This window comes from Pseudonaja textilis, chromosome 5 (genome assembly GCF_049901715.1).
Source record: "Pseudonaja textilis isolate UNSWEBS1 chromosome 5, rPseTex1.2, whole genome shotgun sequence".
In the NCBI taxonomy this organism is placed as follows: Eukaryota; Metazoa; Chordata; class Lepidosauria; order Squamata; family Elapidae; genus Pseudonaja; species Pseudonaja textilis.
In genome coordinates, this window is record NC_141994.1 from 25648904 (window position 1) to 25668676 (window position 19773).

A 19773-nucleotide genomic window follows, 5' to 3' on the forward strand; every position below is an offset into this window, starting at 1 on the left:
GCACACACAGCTTTTATTGTCCCATGCCAAAGTTGGCTTGGGTACTTAAAAGCATCTTGTTCTTTCTACAGTGTAAGTTTTCAGTTGAGGGGGACGTTATATTTCTACATTACTGTTCAGCCCCTCAAGAAACTGTTTGTTTTGGGAAGGTCAATATGCAAGAGGGTCTATGACAATTTGCCACAGCCAATTTACCATAGCCAACTCACCATGGTCAATTCGCCATGACCAATTCACCACGGACAACTCACCATGGTCAATTTGCCATGACCAACTCACCATGGACAACTCACCATGGTCAATTCGCCATGACCAACTCACCATGGTCAATTTGCCATGACCAACTCACCATGGTCAATTCACCATGAACAACACACCATGGACATCTCACCATCTGTCAACCCTGGAGATGACATATGTGTAGCCTTATTTTGTTGTAGCCTTTGTACTCTTACAAGTCCTTGCCAATTTAATGTGTTCCTAAAAAATCGATGTGAAAAGGAAGATGAAAACCTTGGACTTTATTTTTCAGGATATGTTACTTGGAAGTTTGACACCATCAACAACTCACCATGGTCAACTTGCCACAATCAACTCACCATGGCCAACTCACCATGGCTAACTCGCCATGGCCAACTTGCCATGGCCAACTTGCCATGGCCAACTCTCTATAACCAACTCAACACAGCCAACTCAACACAGCCAATTCTCCATTTGTCAACTCTCTATGACCAACTCTCCATGGTCAACTTGCCACAGCCAATTCACCATAGCCAATTTGCTGCAGCCAACTAGCCAAGAGACAACTCACCACAGCCAACTGTGGACAAGAGTTACACTAATATCAAAGAAATGGTGGAATAGAATCATTAAAGAAAGGATGCAAAAGGAGGGACAGAATAAAATGTGAAAGGCAAAAAATAAAATATTTTTTAAATTTATTTTAAATAATGAAATAGAATTTTTAAATTGTCCTGCAGTAAGTTGGCTATGGCGAGTTGGCCTCAGTGAGTTGGCCCATTCCACATGCAACAGACCTAAAAATGGCCAAAGCTTCCATCACCTCATCATGACCACTGTCAAGGTGGGTTTGGAGTTGTTTTTTTTTTTTACCATAATGGCAGCCCTGAACTCAGTGGTGCTATTCAAGCAGTATAACAACTGCAGCCCCTGTGAATAAAACAGCTGAGGCGCAGAAAATTGCTCTGCCATTATTCTGACCCAAACTTGTTTCAAGAGACCAAACAAAAGACAAAGGTAACAGCACAACCTTTTACTGTTTCATTTACGAGTCCAGTTTCTTCACAGATAAAAGGCTGCTTCCAGCTAATTAGCCCCCACAAGAAAGAGCCTTGCCAAGTTTTTGCAAGGCTGCCAAGAATAACAGATAAAGTTCCTAAACAATAAATCAAAGAGTTTCCAAACACCAACTCAGATATTCCTAATGTCCCTCAGGCTCGAGTATCAAACTTCTTTGCCTTCTGCAAAGAACTGCAGTTTCTCAGCTGGCTTTTATCTCTTGAGGGAGGGACCATTACCTTGCAGCCTTACTCCTGAGTCACCTGTGCTGCTGCAGCTGCTCTTTCCTTTGAGCAGCCCTGTGTGCACACACACTGGGAACAGGCTCCTCAGGAACCTCTTCATCACTGCTGCCAGCCTCTACAATCTCCAAAGGCAGCACTCCACCCCCTGATGGTCCTGGCCCCATCCCTGCATCACATGCAGGTCCCTCATCTTAGTCTTTGCTCTCGGAGACCTCAGCTATCCTCACCTGCTGCTGGTGAACCACAACAGCCATGTGAATCAGCCATGTTCTCAGCAAAGGAGATAAAGCACAGGAAACAGCAGGAGGGAGGGGGGCAGCCCCACATGCTCATTGCAGCGAACCAATTCAGAGCCAGCTGATCATTGGAGCAAGGGGTTCACCCAAACCAGTCCAAACTGGGAGAATCCCATCCCTGCCTGAACTTACCACAACTAGGCTGATCATTTTCACGATAAATTGTTGTAATCATTAAGTTAGATGAGAATTTGACCAATTCACCCAATGATCACTCTCCCAGTCATTAAGCAACTGTGCAGGTTATTAACCAAATGTCCCTGCAACACACTCATCCAGATTAAAATTTAGATTAAAACTGTACAGCTGGTAGCATCAAGGAGTCCCTAGCGCAGTGTTGGTGAACCTTTTCAGCACCCAGTGCTGAAACAGGAGCATGCGGACACGTGCCGGAAACTGGAAGAGCAGCCATCCGATGTGCATACGTGTGCCAAAAACTGGGAGACCAGCTTCCCAGCACGCGCATGCATGCTGGGAAGCTGCTCCTCTGGTTTCCAGCACTCCCGCATATGTGAAGGCCAGCGGGATGGTGTGCCGGAAGCCAGAAAAACAACGGGCAACGGCTTGTGTGCCCAGAGAGATGGCTCTGCATGGCACTTCTGGCACACGTGGCATAGGTTCGCAATCACAGCCGTAGCAGGTTCCCCTAAGAAAATGGAGGGGTTGCAACTACTTAGCACTGAAAAGGAGTCTGAGGAAAGTCTGGTGGAGGAGAGAAAGGAGCTGGAAGGAAGCAACAGGAAACCACTTCCATATTGTATTTTATGCCAAGAATAATGCAGAGAGCTAGCTCCTCAAGAGCTGAGCTCGACTAGAAGGAATCTTTGCTCTGAGCTGTTCTAGTCATTACTTGCTTGCAAACTTTGGGATAAGATGGAGCCAAAACGTGATTATATCCAGGAAACCATCAGCCAACCAATGTCCTGGTGCTGCCAAGTCTTTGTCAAAGTCAACCCTAATTATATCTTCCAAGAGTATTTTTTTTTTTTACCAAATGCTTTTGTGGAATATTGCTTCATTTCCCCACCCAGTTCAACTTCTAATATTGGCAGGGCAGGAGTTCCTCTGCATTCTGGGATACCGAGCTATGTGGAAGCAAGACAAGAGTTGGAATGTGTAGGCCGTTCGGATTTAGCAAATGAAAATGTAAATTTCTCCTCCTCGTGGAAAACTCTGTGACTGGGTGGCCACTGTTATTCCCTGCTCTCAAAGGAACCACACAAAAAAAAAAAAAAATCCAAAGGGATTCTTTGCCCAAGGAACCAGCAAAGAGAATCTGTGATTTCTTGCTGGACTGGAATTGCAAGTTGGAAACATACAAGTTCAACTTTACTAAAGTACAGGGCTTTATGCTAGCCCAAACTGTAGCAAACACACTCTTAGTAGTCTTCCTCTTGACTTCTAGAACAGAATAGTATAGAACAGAACAGAACAGAATAGAGAACAGAACAGAATATAGAGTAGAATGGAATGAAGAGAAGAGAAGAGAAGAGAAGAGAAGAGAAGAGAACAGTTGGAAGGGACCTTGGAGGTCTTCTAGTCCAACCCCCTGCCTAGGCAGGAAACCCTACACCATTTCAGAACAAAAGGGTTATCCAACATCTTTTTAAAAACTTCAAGTGTAGAAGCAGCCACAACTTCTGGACACAAGTTGTTCCACTGATCAATTGTTCTCACTGTCAGGAAATTCCTCCTTAGTTCTAGGTCACTTCTCTCCTTGATGAGTTTCCACCCATTGCTTTTTCTTCTACCCTCAGATGCTTTGGAGAACAGCTTGACTCCCTCTTCTTTGTGGCAGCCCCTGAGATATTGGAGCACTGCTCTCATGTCTCTCCTAGCCCTTCTTTTCATTAAACTAAATATACCCAATTCTTGCACCAACCGTTCATCGTGTGTTTTAGCCTCCAGTCCCCTAATCCTCTTGGTTGCTCTTCTCTGCACTCTTTCTAGAATCTCAACATCTTTTTTTACATTGTGGCAACCATAACTGGATGCAGGATTCCAAGCGTGGCCTTACCAAGGCCTTATAAGGTGGTATTAACACTTCGTGTGATCTTGATTCTATCCCTCTGTTTATGCAGCCGAGGACTGTGTTGGCTTTTTTGGCAGCTGTTGCACATGGCTGGCTCATATTTAAATGGTTGTCCAATAGGACTCCATACTGGTGCTTCATCAGATTTCAAAAACAACCAGAGAACTGTTAACTGCTATGTCTCCAAGGTCATGCTTTTTCAAAAGGCACCTGGACTTTGTTTTCCTTGAAAAGGTTTTGCCTTCCTTGAAGACGTTTCGCTTCTCATCCAAGAAGCTACTTCCGTTCTGAAGAAGCTTCTTGGATGAGAAGTGAAACATCTTCAAGGAAAAAGTCCAGTTGCCTCTTGGGAAAAAAATAAAACACCTTTTGGTTAATTGCTACGGAGATTCTCACTCATCCACTCATTGCTTTTTCACAAAGGCAACTAGACTTTGTTTTTCCTTGAAGACGTTTCGCTTCTCATTCAACTGAATTGAAGAAGCTTCTTGGATGAGAAGAGAAACATCTTCAAGGAAAAAGTCCAGTTGCCTCTTGGGAAAAATAAAACACCTTTTGGTTAATTGCTACGGAGATTCTCACTCATCCAGGTCCTGGTTGCCCCAAAGTTGCTTTTTCACAAAGGCAACTAGACTTTGTTTTTCCTTGAAGACGTTTCGCTTCTCATTCAACTGAACTGACGAAGCTTCTTGGATGAGAAGAGAAATATCTTCAAGGAAAAGAAAACATCTTCAGGAAGAAACAAAGTCCAGTTGCCTTTTTGAAAAAGCACCTTTGAGATATTTTAACTGATAACCAACCACACTTAAACATGCTAAGCCTAGAAACCACTTGGGGATTTCTTCTCCCACCAAAGAATTTTCATTCCCACTTAGTTTGGCATTTTTTTCAAGGCAGATACACTCCCTCAGGAAAAATAAATAAATTAAACTGTTTTATTCTTCATTCACTGAAAAAAAAACCAATTATGTTTGGAAGAGTTAGCAGTAAAAGGAAACTAGATTGCCAAAGAATATGGCGGCTGAACACTACCAAAGCTGACCCCAGCCAGAGCATAGCACAACTCAAAGAAGCAGTGCAAGACTGGAAGATGTAGAAAGACCTGGCCCACAGAGTTCCCAAAAGTTGGATATGACAGAATGGATGTCATCATCATCATCATCATCATCATCATCATCATCACTGTTCTGACCAAGGCTTACTGAGACTGTAATTAATCACATGCTTAGTCCAAACAACCCTTTTTTTATTTCAACGGCTGAGAATTCTGTTCATTCTCAGCCCGTAATGAGTCCCAAACAATCTCTCAAGATAAGCACCCACCTTTATCTTCTTTGAATTGCTGCCAACAACTAGAGTGCCAAATTAACTGTAGAAAGCCAAAGTCCACACAGAGCTTCAAGGTTTAATCTGAACAGAGCAAACAAAGTTGCTTCCTGCAAAGGCTCCTGTCCCTTTGCACTTCCTTTATATCTTATGGGAGGGGCAACCACCTCCAAGCCTTACTCCTGTGTTGCCCCTTTTGTCTTAACTGTTCTTGCCTTCTAGCAGTCTGCACCCATGCGCACTGGGAACAGGGTCCCCTTGTTCCTCTGTCTCGCTGCTGCCAGACTCCGGAGGCAGCACCCCACTCCCAGATGGCCCTGGCTCCATCTCTGCATCGGATGCAGGACCCTTGTCCGAGTCCTCCCCAGACTCCCAGACTGGTCTATGTTCCTCCCCACTGTCCAACTCTGCTGCCATCTCTGCAGGCTACCAGTGGACCACAACACTCATTATCAACCTTATCATCCATCCATTGTCCATCATCATTATTAGGCTTCATTCAAAGATAGGAACTTGTTCTTTGAATGTACTGGACTTCCTAATACCGATACTTCTTCATGTGAAAGGATAGCAAAAGAAATGTAGACCAAGCATATGTGGTTGCCATTTTGATGGCATGTATTTCCAGGGTGCCTGGCAAGATAGGATGAAATGCAGAGGACTGAACTAAAACCAATGGATGGATGGAGGATAGTAGGCATACAATCCAGAGGAAATTATTGTCTTTCCCATACGTCAACTGAGTCCAAAACGAGAGATATTTCCATCCTGGAACATATCCTGAAACAAATCCTTACAACAGTTCATCTGGTGACTATTCAAAATCACAACAACACTGGAAAAATGTGACTGGTGACCATTTTTTACACTTACAATTGCAGAAAGTTAGCACCCACCCCTCTCCTAGAAGAATGAAATATTCTAGGAAATATTAAAAAGGCAGAATATTTTCCCTAAAAAGAGAAATAGAAATCTTAAGGGACACAGAAACTCAGCCCCAGCAGATATTTTGGGTGCCATCTTATCCACATGACAAAAGACTTTCAGCTCCAGGGTGGTAGGATTAGCCCTCGCTCAAAATCCAAACCTAAGGCATAAAAGGAATTGCCCAAAGCCACTTCATTACATCACTCAGCAAGATTCAACCAAGCCTGGGACTCAAGACAACCTACAAATTTACCCCCCGCATGGGCCCATGGGAGTCTGACAAGGAATCAGGATACATTTCTTGCCACAGAAACAGGAAGCAACTTCAAAGCCCAACAGAGTGTATAAATCTCTCTCCCTCAAACACGTGCTCATTTTTTGCCCAGGACCTCAAACCCCATGTGGTCCAGCTGTCCACCATTAAAACCATCCTTCCAAGCAGCCTCTATGTTTCCAGTGTCTTTCTTCCCACTTGGAACTGAACCCAGAGGGACATTTCTTCCAACACAACTGTTACACCATCCACCACGATCAAAATTCAGATGGCTGGGCAACCGACTCGTATTTATGATGGTTGCAGTGTCCCACGTGTGTGTGTGTGTGTGTGTGTGTGTGTGTGTGTGTGTGTCACACAATCCCCTTTTGCGACCTCCAGACAAACAAAGTCCATGGGGAATTCAGATTCACTTAACACCATGGTGGGCTATTCCCTGACACCACTAGATGACCTTGCCAGGGCTCGCTGCCTTAGAAGAGTGAGGAAAATCCTCAGGGATGACTCATCGGCACTTCTTCATTCTCCTACTATTAGGTAGGAAATGTAGAAGCATAGCCAGCAACACCAACAGGCTGAAGAACAGTTTCTACCCGTGGGCTGTCAGACTTCTGAGTGGAAAATCACTTCATGTCAACATAGTAGGATAGACTTGCAGGGCCGGTGTGTTGTGAAACAACGTCACATAGTGTAATAAGATTGGGGCTGGGTTAGGGACTTCTGTCCTCACTGTGAGTTGTGGGTGTGGGTGTGAGTGGGTGCATGAAGGGAGGCTCAGCCAACCTCATTGTACACATGTTGCACTCTGACAATAAAGGTAATTATAATAATAATAAAACACGTGGGTTATTCACTTAAGAAATGCAGCGATTCACTTAACCAAGCAAGAAAAGTCATCAACTGAAGCCAAACTCCCTAAATGCATTTCTCCCTTAGCAAGATAAATGTTGGGCTCATATTTGCCAGGTGCAAAAACTGGGGAAAAAAACCTCTTTAAAATCAGAAGAAACTGGTGGCATTCCCTTCTGCCAGGGGTGGGCCTCCTGGAAGTTCCAAAGCCCAGTGGAGGCCATTTTAGCCCTCCCAGAGGCTCAAGAAAAGCCTCTGGAGCCTGGTGAGGGCAAAAAATGGGCCTCCCACCATGGTGCAGGAGGCCAGCTAGGCCACGCCCACCCAGGGCCACACCCACCTAGCAACCAGGCAGAGAAACATTTGCTGATATTTTTGAAGCCTACCGCTGCCTTCTTGCCCCTGGAGGACTTAGTTGCCCTGATGGATCTGTCAATCTGCAAAAACTGGAATTCCATCTGAGCAGTTCGTCACGTGAGAAGCAGCCAGGAAGGCGCTGGAAGTGCAGCTCTGCACACCTTACAAAAGCATTCACTTTAACACAGGGGAGCTTACACTGATCATGTGCAAGGGCATTCAAAGCAAACCAAAACACCATGGCTTGAAATCTCAGAAAGAACACTGTATAAACATTGGTAGGAGCAAAAAACACACCCCAACACACGTATGGACATTTGGTAGATGAAGTTGTGCTTTATTTCGTGGTTCATTCCTGAGAAAGGAAAGATTAAAGAGGAAGGGGAAAAAAGATAAAAGAAGGAAAGGAAGGACGATAGAAGAAGGAGAGGAGCGGCAATAAAAGAAGACAAGAAAGGGAAGGGAAAGGAAAATAAAAGAAGGAAAGGAAGAGAAAGAGGAAGGGAAAGGAAGAAAAGAAGAAGGAAAGGAAGGAAGGTAGAAGATGGAAAGGAATTGAAATAAAAGAAGACAAGAAAGGGATGGGAAGGGAAAGGAAAATAAAAGAAGGGAAGAGAGGGTAAAAAGAAGGAAAGGAAAGACAGATAGATAGACAAAGGAAAGAAATGGAAAATTAAAAAGGCAAGAATGGAAAGGGAAATAAAAATGAAGGGGAAGGGAAGGAAATTTTAAAAAAGGAAAGGGGAAAGAATGAAAGAATGAAAGAAAAGGAAGGGGTAGGGAAGGGGGGGAAAGGAAAAAAGGAAAAAAGGAAAGGGGGAAGGAAAAGAAAGGGGGAAGAGAAAGGGAGGGGAGGAGAGGAGAGGAAAAGAAAGGAAAAATGGGAAGAGAAGGAGAGGAGAGGAAAGGAAGAAAAAAGAAGAAAAATGCCAAGGACAAGCAGTGTTCTACAATCATTTACTTACCACTGAATGTCAAGAACACCCTGGGTTGAGGCTGCAAAGATCCTTTTACACAACAAGAGCAAAGAACCACCCCAATCAACACCTGGAGTCTTTGAGGTGTCATGCTCGTGGGGTGCAAAGCTTAATATCCAAGAGAAGAAACCTGAAAGGAGAAAAGAGAGAGATTTTACACATTATACAACCTGCGAGGTCAAGGGGAGAGAGAACACAATACAGAACTGATGATTTGCATCTTATTCAAAAACCTGGCAGGGCAAGAAAAAAAGGAAAAGAAAAAAAAGGAAGGGAAAGGAATTCAATCAAGTCCACAGTGAGAATTAACTTCAATTTGTTCCACTAAGGAAGATTCCTACCTGCTTGGGGGGCGGGGTGGGTGGGTGGGATTGTTATGTTAAATGTCAAGGCAGAACAAAGCAAGGGCAAGCTATAAGGTTTCATGAACGAAAACGTCTTGATATTTTTAGACTGGTCTTTCCTGTACTCTTTCCAAACTGTAAAATAAAAAATAAATAAACAAAAGCCTGCAGAGGTCAGAGTAACCATGCCTGCTACTTAGGTTTATCCTTATATAAAATTCAGAATGGAAAATGGAAGAGGGAAAGGATGTGTGGGCAGCTGTGAAGACGGGAGGAGAAGGTAGACAAGAGGAGGAGGAGGAGGAGGAGGAGGAGGAGGAGGAGGAGGAGGTGGTCTGAGGTCCTTGGTGCTCTCTGAGCTTGGTAGTTTCCTTGCAGACATTTCATGACCCAACTAGGTAACATCATCAGTGCTAGAAGGGAGTGGAGTTTGTGGAGTGGAGGAGGAAGAGGAGCATCCTTGGTACTTTCTAAACTTAGTAGTTTTCTTGCAGACATTTCATTACCAAAGTAGGTAACATCTGTACTCCCTAGCTCAGAGAGAACCAAGGACCCTACAGTCAAACTCTGAGCTGCAAATATTTTCTTCTATTGGTAATTCCATTACCAATAATAGTACTAATAATACCAATAATAATAATATCAACAATAATACTGCTTCCTAGTGTGATTTGATTGCTTATTGTACCCCATGACTATTATTACGTGTTGTACCTTGTGATTCTTGACTCTTGATGAATGCATCTTTCTTTTAGGTACACTGAGAGCATTTGCACCAAGAAAAATTCCTTGTGTGTCCAATCACACTTGGCCAATAAAGAATTCTATTCTATTCTAATAAAAAGGTTGTCAGGTACTCTAAGAATCCCTCAGTTTGTCTGGGCTTCAGCTCCAAGCAGAATTCTTCAACAAGAGTTTTTGGACTGCCGAGAACTCTGCAAGTTGACGTCCACATCTCAGAATAGCCACCAGGTTGGAGAAGGCGGGAGTCACGAAATCGTTGAAGTTGGGAGGTAGCATAAAAATATTCTCCTCCCCTGTCTATGGAGATTCTCAGTCTTGCAGGTCATGGTTGTCCCAAATGTGTTTTTTAAGAGGCAAGTGGACTTTCTAATTTTTCTTTGAAGATCTTTCGCTTCTCATCCAAGAAGCTTCTTCAGCTCTGACTGGATGGTGGGGAACTGAATTTAAACCGATACCAGGATAAGATTCAGTAGCCCATCTGCATTTAAAAGACAAAGGCCATTCTTTTGAAGACAGCAAATCCACATTTTGGACAGAGTAGACCACTGGTTTGAAAGAAGGGGTCAAAGAGGTCACCTATGTCCAAATTGAACAACCCTCCCTCAACAGAGGGGGAGGGATACAACATCATCTATCTCCAGTCTACAACACAGTCCTTTCAGCAGTTCCAAGAAGGCTCCACACCCATTTTCACTACTCAGGTGACCCCAAGGACACAGACAAACCTCCAAGTGGCCTCAACGACCCTCAAAAAGGATGCAAATGACCAGCTGTCTGCAAGGAGTATAAATCCTTCCGTTCCCCCATCGTTCAGTCAGAGCCTTGGATGAGAAGTAAAAGGTCTTCAAAGAAAAACCAGAAAGTCCAGTTGCCTCTTTAAAAAAGCACCTTTGGGATTCTCCCTCTCTGTGTCACTGCTTATATAAGCCAGAAGGTCTGGGGGTCCTTGCCAAAACCTCAAAATCTTGGTGATGTCTTTGAAAGCTCTCCTTTGAAACCAAGGGATAGGGCTATTACTGTAAACGGAGACAAAAACCTCCCAGTCCCCAAGCTCAATGGTAGAAACCCTAATCAGGCCTTACTGAGGTTTGTTTGCAGTGAGCTTACGTCTGGAGTAATCAGGCCTTTGTTGTGGCTTTGGCAATCCCATAGCTAAACACCAAAAATCGTTTCCAACAAAACAAGACAACACAACTTAGAACTAAGTAGAAATTTCCTAACAATTAGGACAATTAATCAGTGGAACAACTTGCCTTGAGAAGTTGTGAATTGTTCCCACACTGGAAGTTTTTAAGAAGAGATTGGACAACGATTTGTCTGAAGTGGTGTAGGGTTTCCTGCCGAATCAGGGGGTTGGACTAGAACAGGGGTCGACCTCAGGGACCACCAAATTCATAATTTTAAATCCTGAAGACCAGAGACCCTGAGAAAATCCCCCCAAAAAGTCTGCAGGAAAATTCCCCATCCCATTTTCCTACAGATAGATCGTTCTTTATTTGGGATTGCAGGATACCGTCTCCAGATCTGTTCTCAGAGGGAGAGAGAGAGAGAGAGAGAGAGACTTTTGGCTTCATGTAAGGAAAGCAGCAGAAGCAGTGGATGCCTTTCTTTCTGTCCCCCAAACTCCACCAGAAATTTGTGAGACTTGTTGCGCCGGCACAGCCTTTTGGAGCAGGATGCCTTGCAGGGTCCCAAAGACCCATTTCTGGTGGAGTTTGGGGGAGAGAAAGAAAGACTTTTGCTTTGGGGGGTGCTTTGAGGGTGACATTTCTCTGCGAACCAGCAAAATTTTCTCGTGGACCACCAGTGGTCCCCGGGACACTGGTTGGCAACCACTGGACTAGAAGACCTCCAAGGTCCCTTCCAATTCTGCTATTCTATTCTGTGTCTTCCCAAATTGACAGCAAAGTTGTAGTTGCAGAACCCTTGATCAAACCAAAGTGACAAGCCTGGGGTTGACTTAGGAATGCTACAATCACGAGCTGTTTCCCTGATCTTGTGATTACGGAGTATAAATTCAACGGTGGGTATTAATGAACTACAGTGACCCCCACATTATGAAACAGGAACACAGGGCCCCTAAAGGACAAGAGAGAAAAAGGAAACTGGGCCCTGTCACCCAAAGTTTCTTGGGAAGTTGCAAAATTGTGAATGACAATGAAGGTAATTGGGTAGTAGATACATTACCTAGCCAAGTGGGTCGACCTTGACTGCTCAAAAAAGATTTACATGCACAAACATTTTATTCCAAATGGGGTTGACATGGAAATTATTTTGGTTTCAACCAAAACAAAAACAAAAAACCTTTAAGCAGAGCCATCTAAGTTTAAGCAATTTCTGAAATGTCTAGGAAGATTATGTCTATTATTTGAAATATATATATATATGTGAAATGTTTATGAACAATTAACATTCTCGGTACCCATTGCTGATTGTTGTTTAGCCAACAAGCAAACTCCCATTAGATGCTGTTATCCAATATACGTTTCGATACCTTCATGTGAACATATGCATTTATTAGAGATCAGGGGCCAGTCAACCACATCCCCAAAATATCCCCCCAAATATTTAGTTTAACGAAAGGGATAGCCTTACTTCTTACATATGACCAATGGTTGGGGGAATGGTTTGTTTTTAAGACATTTTATGTTCCATTAAAATGCAAAGAGGTATTTCAAAAGAGCTATAAATATACAGCCAAGCCCCCACCCAATCAAGTCCCACCCCCACTAGCAGTTAAAAGGAAGAAGTAGCTGCAATCTCACATCACTCTGAGAAGCACAGAGCCGAAGACAGAAGCCTGAAGATGATGAATGAGACTTCATCGAAACGTTGCCTAGATACTTCGAATCTTACGCGGGAGAAAACCCGAACAACCAAAGATCCATATATACACACAGACACACACACACACACATACATACATACATACATACATATATACATACATACGCACACACATACATACATACATACATATATTGGGGGGGAGGAGAAAAAAAGCTATGATTCTCATTTTACCAAGTTTTATGCAAACATTAAATAGATGAAGTTTAGGTCAATAAAATAGAACCAGGAATGCCTAATGGTAAGTGACTTATTCTTAAAGATTTACTCCTTTCCTTAGTGGTTTTAAAGCTGAACTTGAAGTTCAAGCAGCAAACAAACAGAAGCTATTAAAAAGGAGATCGAGGAAATAATTTCAGCCATAATATGCCACAATATGTTGGCATGTTCAATTTTCTCCTACTGATGGTGATCCCAGCATGACAAAGAAATTCAAATGAGCTCCATAAATTAAGATTTTTGGGGGAGGGGGGAATTGTTGATATGACAGCCACTGCAGAGAGATTTAAGTAGTCTTTGCACAATTATTCTAGAACATGTCAACTTAATATTTAGATTATTCATAGTACCTCCTATGTCCTGGGTAATAACTCCATTCCTACCAACCTCGTAAAAGATTATAGGACTTCAGCATATCTGGATGGTACTAATATATAATTGTCCTAGAGATTTAGGTATTACATTAAATGACCTTGATGGTGGTTTTGTAATATCACTATGACCAGTTGATAGATGTTCTCATATAACTGGGCACAAGAAGGTGCCCCAGAATAGATGTAGTTTATATAATTTAGAGGCCTTCACTGGAGTTGAGAAAAAGTAACCCAGATCACAAGAAATTCCACAGAGAAAACAACACTTTAATTTCTGCAATGGTTTCTGACTCATGTCAGCTAGAAGCAAGCAGATTATCGAGAAATGAATGCAGGGCGAAAGAGAAAATGGAAAAAGGTGTTGTATGTTGGCAAGTGGCATTTTTTTGCACAAGACTTCCTGGAGTCAATGACCAATCATTAACCCTTGGATTCTCAGTTGAATGTCCCTTCCAAATGTAGTAAAATTAATGTCCATTATATTTCTCCCTTTTTTATTATTGTCATGGTGTTGCTAAAAAACATTCTAAGACATTTCAAGACTGTTACAAAAGCAATTCTTTTCTTTTCTTTTTCCTTTTCCCTTTCCTTTGAAAATGGCTTTCATCTAATTGTGAGGAAGTTTGATTAGACCTAGTTTTATACTGGCACCACCAAGCAATAATTTAGAAAGCTGCTGTTTTTCTCTGTGAAGAGAAGTCTTCCAAACAACCAATTCAGTTTTGTGATGCCAATAAATTCATAGGATCCAACTATACTCTTGAAACTAGGTTAATAACTCCCAACTAGCTAGGCTTATGCAGCTCAGAGGGTGGGTGCTCCATCAGAAGAGGCTTTAAAAACAGATTGGACAGCAATTTGACTGGGATGGTATAAATTCTTATGCCTTGAAAAGAAGGTTGGACTAGAAGACCTCTGTGGTCCCTATGAGTCTTACGTTCTAAATGATCTCAATGTCTGTCTACTGGTAGTAAATGAAATGTCTGCAGGAAAACCACCAAGCTCAGGGGAGCACTAAGGACCCACAGTCCTCCTCCTCCTCCTCTTCCTCCTCCTCCTCTCCACACACTCCACTCCCTTCTAGCATGAATGATGTTCCCTAGTTGAGTAATAAAATATCTGCAAAAAACCACCAAGCTCAGAGGCCCAGAGTCCTCCTCCTCCTCCTCCTCTCCACCTCCTCCTCTTCTCCACAAACTTCACTCCCTTCTAGCATGACTGATGTTCCTTAGTTGAGTAATGAAATGTCTGCAAGAAAACCACCAAACTCAGAGAGCACCAAGGATACCACAATTCCAACTGAGCTACACATAACAACCAGCACCTTACATATTTTTTGTAGCTCCAGGTGTTCAGTACCAGAGGTGGTATTCAGCCAATTCTGACCAGTTCTGAAGAACCGTTAGCAGAAATTTTGAGTTGCTTGGAGAACCGGCAAATCCCATATCTGACTGGTCTTGCCCCCATCTATTCTCTGCCTCCCACTGAGTCCCAGCTGATCGGCTGGGTCTCCTTTGGTTGCTCTGCACAGGAGAATGGAGCTGGAAAGCAGGTTAGTGGGGTGGGGTGGGAGTGGGATTTTGCAGTAACCTTCCCCTGCCACACCCACCAAGCCACACCACACCCACCAAGCCATGACCACAGAACCAGTAGTAGAAAAATTTGAATCCCACCACTGGCTCCAGGTATTTGATACCCATATTTGCCTGGAGAATTTCAGTTAGTAGTGCAGAGATTTCATATTACTTTCTTTAGATGGATTTGGATATTGCATTATGGTCTGTTTTGACCTTGGCTAGCTATGATCTCCTCTGGGGCTTGTAAACCATGATTTGCCATGCCTTCTCTATGAATCAGTTTTTCCCCCCATAACCATTGTTTAACAGAGGCATGGTTTGCAATCTACAACCTGCTGTTGTTACTCATGGGGATAGGAAGACACACTCAGCATCTTGTTAATTTCCACGTTCTAGAGTGGAAATAAATAAATAAGTAAAGCATCCTTAGGGGGTAGAAAATGTCCAGTCAATTTCCACAAGTACAGATACACGGCAATCCTAAATTGCATTAACAGAGGGATACAATCAAGATCAAGGGAGGTACTAATACCATTCTATAAAGCCTTAGTAAGACCACACCTAGAGTACTGCATCCAGTTTTGGTCACCACTCTATAAAAAAAATGTTGGATGGAAAGAGTGCAGAGAAGAGCAACCAGGATGATTAGGGAACTGGAGACTAAAACATATGAGGAACAGTTACAGGAACTGGGCCTGGCTAGTCTAGGGAAGAGAAGGACCAGGGGAGACATGATAGCAGTCTTCCAATATCTGAGGGGCTGCCACAGAGAGGATGGAGTCAAGCTATTTTCTAAATCACCCAAAGGTCAGACAAGGATTAATGGATGGAAACTGAACAAGGAGAGATTCAAGTCCTAGAAATAAGGAGAAACTTTCTGACAGTGAGAACAATTAACCAATGGAACAGAAGTTGCCCTCGGAAGTTGTGGGAGCTTCATCACTTGAGACTTTCAAGAAGAGACTGGACTGCCATCTGTCAGAAATGGTGTAGGGTCTCCTGCTTGTGCAGGGGGTTGGACTAGATGACCTACAAGGTCCCTTCTTGTTATCTGTTTAAATGGCAATAACCCATCGCACTTTTGATATCTACAGGTAGTCCTCAACTTATGACCATAATGGAGACCAAATTTTTCCCTTGCCATGTGAGACGATCATTCAGTGCCTCATCTTCTGACCTTGTTTTGGGGATCCGGTACCTAAGTGAATCCCTGAAGTTGTGAAGTTAATAATGCCGATCGTTAAGTGAATCTGAATTCCCCCCCAATTGACTATGCTCATCAGCTAGTTGCAAAAGGGGATCACGTGACCTCCAAAACACTGCAACCATCATAAATATGAGTCAATTGCCCAGTGCCTGAATTTGGGTCAAACGTGATCAATAAGGATGAAAAGTCGTAACTGTGTAAAAAAAAAAAGGCCATAAATCCATTTTTTTCCAGTGCTGTCCTAATTTTGAATGGTCACTAAGCAAACTCTTGTAAGTCAAGGACTACCTGTATTCCAATCCTAGAGAATGCAGACTTTCAATACGACAGGAAGAGAATTCGCTGAAATTTTGCAATGGAGTTTGAGAATCACAGCTTATTCTTTTATTTCCTCAACTTAACATGAATACAAAGATGGTTTAGGTTTTTCTTTCAATTATTTCCTCCGACTTTTAGATCCACCCTGTTGGGTTGCCTCACCCCTGCCAATCAAATCTCATTTGATTGAAACATCTCACCAGAAGAGATTGACTCCCATCTGTCAGAAATGGTATAGGGTCTCCCACTTGGGGGGGGGGGTGGACTAGATAACCCACAAGGTCCCTTCCAACTCTGATTATCTGTTATTTGCTCTAAGCAACAGTCCCTGTTTAGGAAAGCGTCCTCCCCCAGTCTCTTCTTGGTACTATTTCCCACCTTTGCTGCTAAAATCTGGAACTCCTTCCCTATTTCTTACATTTTTTTTCAGTGTCTTTGAGATCCCACATGAAGGATAAATCAATTTTCCAAATTTTCTCTAGTTTCTTTATCACATGAATGTCTTTCAATGCTTCTAGATCATTAAGTGTTGGGCTTAAAAGCACACAATAGATACAAACTCAAGGTAAACTGCACCAAACTTGATTGCAGGAAATACGACTTCAGCAACAAAGTGGTCAATGTCTGCAATAGTCTACCTGACTCTGTGGTTTCTTCCCCAAACCCCGCAAAATTTAACCTTAGATTGTCTACTATTGACCTCACCCCTTTTCTAAGAGGCCTGTAGGGGGCCTGCATAAGCACACCAACCTGCCTACCATCCCTGTGCTATTGTTTCTTTTATTTTCTTATAGGTATCCATGTATTCATAATGACGTTTTTACTTATACCTATTATCTTGTAAGCAATTGACAAACCAAATAAAATAAAATAAATAAATAAATCATGTGGCCTTCAAATGGTTCAAGTCTGTAGAACGTACAGATTGGTGAGCATATCTATTGGTTTATATAATATAAAATACAAAGGAAAATAGTAGGAAAATTAAGGGAGGGAAGAAGGGAAGAAGGAAGTGTAGGAAAAAAAGAGGGGAAAGAAAGAAAAGGCATTAATTTCTCTTTGGTGCAGTAGAATAAGATAATAGCATCAAAACTGATTTATCAAACCGGTTTGATCTCATTGTTTTAAGCCACATAGCAGGTGAATATGTTATTTCTTCCCCTCTCCCCAAACCCTCTTACACCTGTATTAAAAAAAGTATTTTTAATAAATAGGGGAACATTTTTTTTAAATGTTCCCATATTTTTTAAAAAATAAATTTATATACAGGTGTAATAATGTATTCTCCAAAGCCCCAGTTCTAGGTTGCTTCTCTCCTTGATTAGTTTCCATTCTTATTGCTTCTTGTCCTGCCTTCTGGTGCTTTGGAGAATAGTTTGATTCCCTCTTCTTTGGGGCAGCCCCTGAGATATTGGAGCACTGCTATCATGTACCCCCGTCCTTCTTTTCCCTAGACTAGCCCATCCCAAATCCTGCAACTGCTTCTTCATATTCTACAAACAGAGGGATAGAATCAAGATCACGTGAAGTGTCAATATCACTTTATGATGCCTTGATAAGGCACACTTAGAATACTGCATTCAGTTTTGGTTATCACAATGTAAAAGAGATGTTGAGACTCTGGAAAAAGTGTAGAGAAGAGCAACAAAGAGGATTAGGGGACTGGAGGCTAAAACATACGAAGAATGGTTGCAGGTATTGAGTATGTCTAGCCTGATGAAAAGAAGGACTAGGGGAGAAATGATAGCAGTGCTCCAATATTTCAGGGGCTGCCCCAAAGAAGAGGCAGTCAAGCTATTCTCCAAAGCACCAGAGGGAAGAACTAAGAAGCAACGGATGGAAACTCATCAAGGAGAGAAGCAACCTAGAACTAAGGAGAGATTTCCTAACAAGGAGGACAACGAGGACAAGAGTGCTCCATCACTAAAGGTTTTTAAGGAGGCATTAGACAACCATTTGTCTGAAATGCTGTAGGGTTTCCTGCCTGAGCAGGGGTTGGACTAGATGACCTCCAAGGTGCCTTCCAGCCCTCTTCTTCTGTTATTGAATTAGATAAAGTGTGGATTTTAAACATTGGCAGAAGTCTCAAGGGAGCATGATAAAACGGTCTTCCAGAGTTCAACAAAGTCCATGAAAGTTTTGGGGTTTTTTTATAAGTGAGCTTGATCAGGTTCCTGTTGAAGTTCTGCTTCCACAGAACATTTGTCTGAAACTGGATAGGGTCTCCTGCTTGAGCAGGAGGGTCGGACTAGAAGACCTCCAAGGTCCCCTTCCAACTTTGTGATTCTGTTCTGTGCTAGCTAAAATCCAAAAGATTTGACTTTGGGGAAACGGAGGACAGAGTTACCCGACTAATGTAAATTCAAGACAGCTGCTGTGTTCCCTTTTCAAAGAAGCAATCTAAGACAATTTTAACAAGGAAGGAAGGAGGAAGGAAGGAAGGAAGGAAGGAAGGAAGGAAGGAAGGAAGGAAGGAGGAAGGGAGGGAAGGAAGGAAGGAAGGAAGGAAGAAAGAAGGAAGGAAGGAAGGAAGGGAAGGAAAGGAAAGAAAGGAAGGAAGGAAGGAAGGGAAAGAAGGAAAGGAAGGAAGGAAAGAAAGAAGAAAAAGAAAAAAGAAAGAGAAAGAAAGAAAGGAAGGAATGATGGAAGGAAGGAGGAAGGAAGGAAGGAAGAAGGAAAAAAGGAAAGGAACGAAGGAGGGAAGGGGAGGAAGGCAGGAAAGGTAGGAAGAAAGGAAAGAAGGCAGGAAGGTAGGAAAGAAACCCTTCAAAAAGTGAGGAAGGAAGGAGGGAAGGAAAGGAAAGAAGGGAAGGAGGAAGGAAACATTTCAAAACTGAGATTTGTGGCACGCACCCCGATCAATCCGCACGCGCAAGCCTGTGTTATTATTTTTGAACACTTCCCCCCTCTAAACACCACCTGGATCCGGGAAAATAAAGCGAAGTGGAGTTTTATAACTTTTTTAAAAAATTCTCCTTGGACACCCAGTAAAAAAAAACAAAAAACCGCCCGCTTCGATTCCCCAAGCTTCGTCGCCTTTCCAAGCCAGACCTGACCCTTCCCTCTCGAAACCTGGGCAGAAAAGAGTGAACAATTTACCCCGGTTGTCTGAACGCGCGACTCGGTCTCCACCGGCTTGGAAGAGCGGGCGACGCGCCTTAGAATAGAAATAACTTGGTAGGCACTTTGCAAAGCACACTAACCGGCATGCATTGACACGAACCTGCGTTGCGAGCAGCTCTCAAAAGGTCGCCTACAAAGAGCCTATTATTTAGATAAGCAAAGAGACGCATTTCGGAAAAGGGTGGAAGGAAGGAAGGAGAGAGAGAGAGAGAGAGAGAGAGGAAGAGAGAGAGATTAATAGAAGATAGATAGATAGATAGATAGATAGATAGATAGATAGATAGATAGATAGATAGATAGATAGATAGATAGATAGATAGATAATAGTGTGTATGTGTATATGTTTACACAAACACACACACAACCTGCTGAAAGGGGAAACCCTCGGCAGGTGTAAAGAGCAATAATTCTTTAAGGAGGAGAAAAATAATAAAAGCG

General features: G+C 42.7%; 1 protein-coding gene across 1 annotated transcript in view; it reads right to left on the reverse strand.

Moving 5' to 3' along the window:
* The window catches only part of SEMA3C (semaphorin 3C), a 148283-nt gene that overhangs the window by 128116 nt on the left and 394 nt on the right, over nucleotides 1–19773 (reverse strand). The window contains exon 2 of the mRNA XM_087934377.1: nucleotides 8571–8712. Within this exon, the coding sequence (XP_087790503.1) occupies nucleotides 8571–8673 (103 nt within the window). The 5' untranslated portion in view covers nucleotides 8674–8712. The remainder of the gene's footprint in view (nucleotides 1–8570; nucleotides 8713–19773) is intronic.